The sequence below is a fragment of the Citrus clementina genome, unplaced genomic scaffold (genome assembly GCF_000493195.1).
Source record: "Citrus clementina cultivar Clemenules unplaced genomic scaffold, Citrus_clementina_v1.0 scaffold_1, whole genome shotgun sequence".
Lineage (NCBI taxonomy): Eukaryota > Viridiplantae > Streptophyta > Magnoliopsida > Sapindales > Rutaceae > Citrus > Citrus x clementina.
The window spans coordinates 22,068,768-22,072,881 of NW_006263303.1; the positions used below are offsets into that span (position 1 = coordinate 22,068,768).

The following is a 4,114-nucleotide window of genomic DNA, read 5'->3' on the forward strand; positions in this document are numbered from 1 at the left end:
ATTTGTTTCTCATTGATCTGAATTGAGAGTACAATGAGTTTATATACTGATAACTAGAACATTCTGGATTTGTCAACACACGTGTAAAGAATGAGCAAAGATTACAAATGATTAACAATCATTACTAACTAAATAACAGATTCTGAAACTAACTATAACAACCTTGCTGACTCAGCTGCCACATCAGCAGAGGTAGTTACTTGACTAAAGTTATTATTCAACACAGCTATATTGCAACTGGGTTCTACACGGTAGTGAAGAGTGATAAAGTGAACTGATAAGAGTTTTTGCAATTATGAAAAGACAAAAAATGTACTTGATGTTAAGTAATCAATTATTCAGTTTGTAATAAAACAATGGATGATTTGATCAGTTTACATTTTGTTCAAATTTTGTCAAATTATTCAACTCTCATTTGTTCTTGTGTTTGTCAAATAACCAAGGTGGACGACATCTCGTCTGTTATTTGATTAAAGAGCCGACATCATATTTTCTTAAAAATGCGAGTGCGACTTGCCATCCACTTTTATAAAAGGATAGCACGACTTGCATTGCTTATCACATGATATCGTCGGTTAAATTGGGCATGGCGGCGAAATTGGAACCGTGCAATGCCGTCATTGATTATTTAATCGTGTCCTCAAGAGTTTAAAGATACAGCACAAATATCACAATTCTATTTCCTGGACTACATAACTAGAAAAGAAAATTGCTATATAAACATTTCTAAACATTAAAAATGTTTTACAGCTATTGACAAGAGATGACCCAAATGTTGAACCAAGGTCGTTATCTCAAATATCTTGGATCATAATATGTATATGGAACACTTCAGTAAGCTTGGGCACCTTCAATGATCTTGAGTGACTCAAAAAGTTCATGTATCATTTTATTTAAACTTTGTACTGCTATAAATAATAAACGCAGAAAAGCAGAGCACCTATATAAATGTTTTCAGTTACGAAAGTGAAATACATAAAAGGATAGATTCAAAGATGAAAGATGCTAGTAACATCTTCTTACAAAGTAGACAAATTTGTCACCAATTCCATCTAAGAAATGAAAGTACTTGTACCTCCATCTTTTGTTGCTGAGTAAAGGGCCAATGAAACACCAAAATCCCACCACAAATCCAAGTGCCATGCTTACATACAACGTCCAGTCCACTTCATCTCCATCTTCTTCGTTTCCAATTCTATTTTGATCGTCAGTTACAAGTGCATTCTTCTCAGTACAACTTGAAAGTGGAGCTCCGCATAGGTCATTGCCGGCAAAAGATGATGCATCAAAGCTTTGCAATTGAGTGCTTGAAGGAATTTCTCCATTCAAGTTATTGTTGGATAGGTTCAAGTAATTCAGAAATGACAAATTTGACATACTTTGAGGAATCTGACCTGAAAGTTGGTTTGCTGAGAAATCGAGGGATTCAATTGATCTCATAACACCAATATTATCAGGAATTCTTCCGGTAAATAAGTTGTGAGATAAATTCAATGATTGCAATCCTTGAAGGTTTGTCACTTCTACAGGTATTTCTCCAGAGAAATTATTCATGGAAATGTCAATGCTTCTCACCAAATTAAGAATGGAATTATATTCAACCAAAAACCCTTTCATCACAAGCGATGTATCCTCAACAATTTTGTTGTCCCCTGAAAAGGCATACAATATATCGCTGCTTTGATCAGATGAGTCCGCTGTCGCCATAGCAGAGAAGTTGTTGATGCATCTCGGTATGGTCCCTAAGAGACTGTTATAAGCCACATCTAAAATTTGTAGAGAAGCTAGACGACAAAGTTGAATGGGGAAATCGCCGTGAAACTTGTTTGATCGAAGAATGAGAATCATCAATCTTGAAAATCTTTCTCCTATCCAAGTCGGAATACTGCCGACAAGTTCATTTTCACCCACGTCAAGTGCTTCCAAAATTGAAAAATTTTTAAACGATGTTGGTATTACTCCAGACAATCTATTATTTCGGAGGTTCAAAGACCTAAGAGAAGTTAAAGTACCAATAGACATCGGAAGGCTACCGGTGAAGTTGTTGTTGCCTAAGTTCAACGTACGCAGCCTCGGCCAATTCATCCAACAATCAGGGATGCCTTCGGAAAAATGATTTGTGGAGAGTTTGAGAAATTCAATGTTCTTTGAGAAATTCTCCCCCTGACATATGAGATGGAAAATGGATCCCGATAAAGCATTATTGGAAAGATCGAATATTGAACCCAACAACAAGGATGGTGTGATAATAAGAGGCATTGATGGACTGTCAAACTTTGGAACCCCACCATAGATTTGGTTACCAGAGACATTTAAATAATAATACTGGAAAATAGAATTCCAAAACGCACGAGGAATTTTGTCTGAGATTCTTGTGCTGGATATATCCAAATCATTTAATTTCTTTTGTAATTGAAGCCACAAAGGAAATCGAGGCCCTAAATGACATGACCTCAACTCCAAAACTGTGAGTTGAAATGGAGGAACCCAATTAGGATTGATTTTGAAGATTAGCGAGTTTGCATTCGCAAGAAACGAAACCAGTTTTGTTAAATTGACAAAGTGGATTTCAGAAACAGTTCCATTCAACTTGTTGTTGGACAAATCTAGAGATTCCAAGTTTGCCATTTGCCCCAAAGACAACGGAATAGAACCGTCCATCTGGTTATTTGAAAGACCAAGAAAGTTCAATCTTTTAAATTGCCCAAGTTGATTGGTCAAATGACCAAAAATTTGACAACCTCTCAAATAGAGTGACTCTAGTTCATATGCAACACATCCGGAGAAAATACCTAAAATTTCTGATATGTCTTGACTCAATTTTGTAGACGCCATAGAGAATGATGTCAGCTTACAGAGTTTTCCAAATGATGTTGGAATTTTTCCTCCAAGTTCATCATTCCAGGAGAGGAGGAGTTTTTGTATAGAAGTCAAGTTGTCTAGACCAAGTGACGAAATGTCACCTTGCAATCTATTATCTTCAAGAGAGAGGACCTCAAGATCATTAAGCTTAGACAGCCAGCCAAGTACTGCAGAATTGAACTGGTTGGAATATAAATCCAGATGTTTAAGAGATGTCAAATTTCCAAGTCGACTGGGGATTTGACCTTGAAATTGGTTTCCGGAAAGATCAAGGGTGGTAAGGGAGGAAAAATTTGCAGAGGACAATAGAGGAAAGTGATGGAGTTCGCAGAAAGACAACTTTAATTCTTTGAGAGAATGGAGTGAGTTAATTACCAGTAATGAATCAGAGGCTTTACTGAGGTTCACAAAACTTATGTAGAGGTGCTCTAGCAAAGAAAGACCGGATAGCCATGAAATAGTTTCCGCGTGTAACTCGAAATAAACCCCACTGAGATCAAGATATTGCAGATTTGACAGATTTCCAAGTTGGTGAGGAATCATTCCTGTGAATCTTGCTTGAGAAAGATTGAGGTATCTTAGGTTCACAAGAGAAGCAAGATACTTTGGAATTTGAATTCCCTGAAAATCATTACCACTCAAGTCCAAGTGAACCAAATGCTTTAATTCAAGCAAAGAGGGATTTATCTTACCAACCAGCATGGACCTCTGGTAAGCTTCATTATCATCAGGACTGAAAGGATTTTGGAGGTTGAGCTCAAGGACATGGCCGGTGAAGTTGCCACACAAGACACCGCCCCATTTACAGCAATCTCCATTATCACCAATCCAAGAGGCAAGGCGATGTGAAGGATCTCTGAGATCATGCTTCAACTTTAAAAGTGCTTCTCTCTCACTCTCTATGCAAGAGGTGCCATTGCAGAGGCTGATGTTGATCATGGTGGCTATAGCAAATAACTCTACGAGAATAAGGCCAACAAAAACCCTCTTGTTTGGTTTCATTTTCTGTGAATGGAAATTATAAGAAAAAGGAAATACACTTATAATTAATGAAAATGTTGTCATATTGTTCGCTATTAATAATGTCCAAGTGTTGCACCATGTAACGTGTACGTCTATCTAATTTGGAATAGAATATACTACAGATTGCTGCTAGAAATTAATTATAAGAATCCAAGAAGCAATTTTAAACTATTGTTCAGAGTTCAGATGAAAATTGTCTAGTAAAACACACAAAGTGAGATATATATAT

The 4,114-nt window shown here is 36.7% G+C and overlaps 1 protein-coding gene across 1 annotated transcript; it reads right to left on the reverse strand.

Annotated features, from left to right (window-relative positions):
- Positions 1 to 1,005: 1,005 nt before the first annotated feature.
- Positions 1,006 to 3,864, reverse strand: LOC18054926 (receptor-like protein EIX2). The gene has a single exon (XM_024177878.1). The coding sequence runs from the start codon at positions 3,862 to 3,864 to the stop codon at positions 1,006 to 1,008; it is 2,859 nt and encodes a 952-aa protein (XP_024033646.1).
- Positions 3,865 to 4,114: the final 250 nt, after the last annotated feature.

Excerpts from the sequence above, each read along its gene's own strand:
- LOC18054926 (XM_024177878.1), bottom strand. The coding sequence starts at position 3,864 with ATGAAACCAAACAAGAGGGTTTTTGTTGGCCTTATTCTCGTAGAGTTA.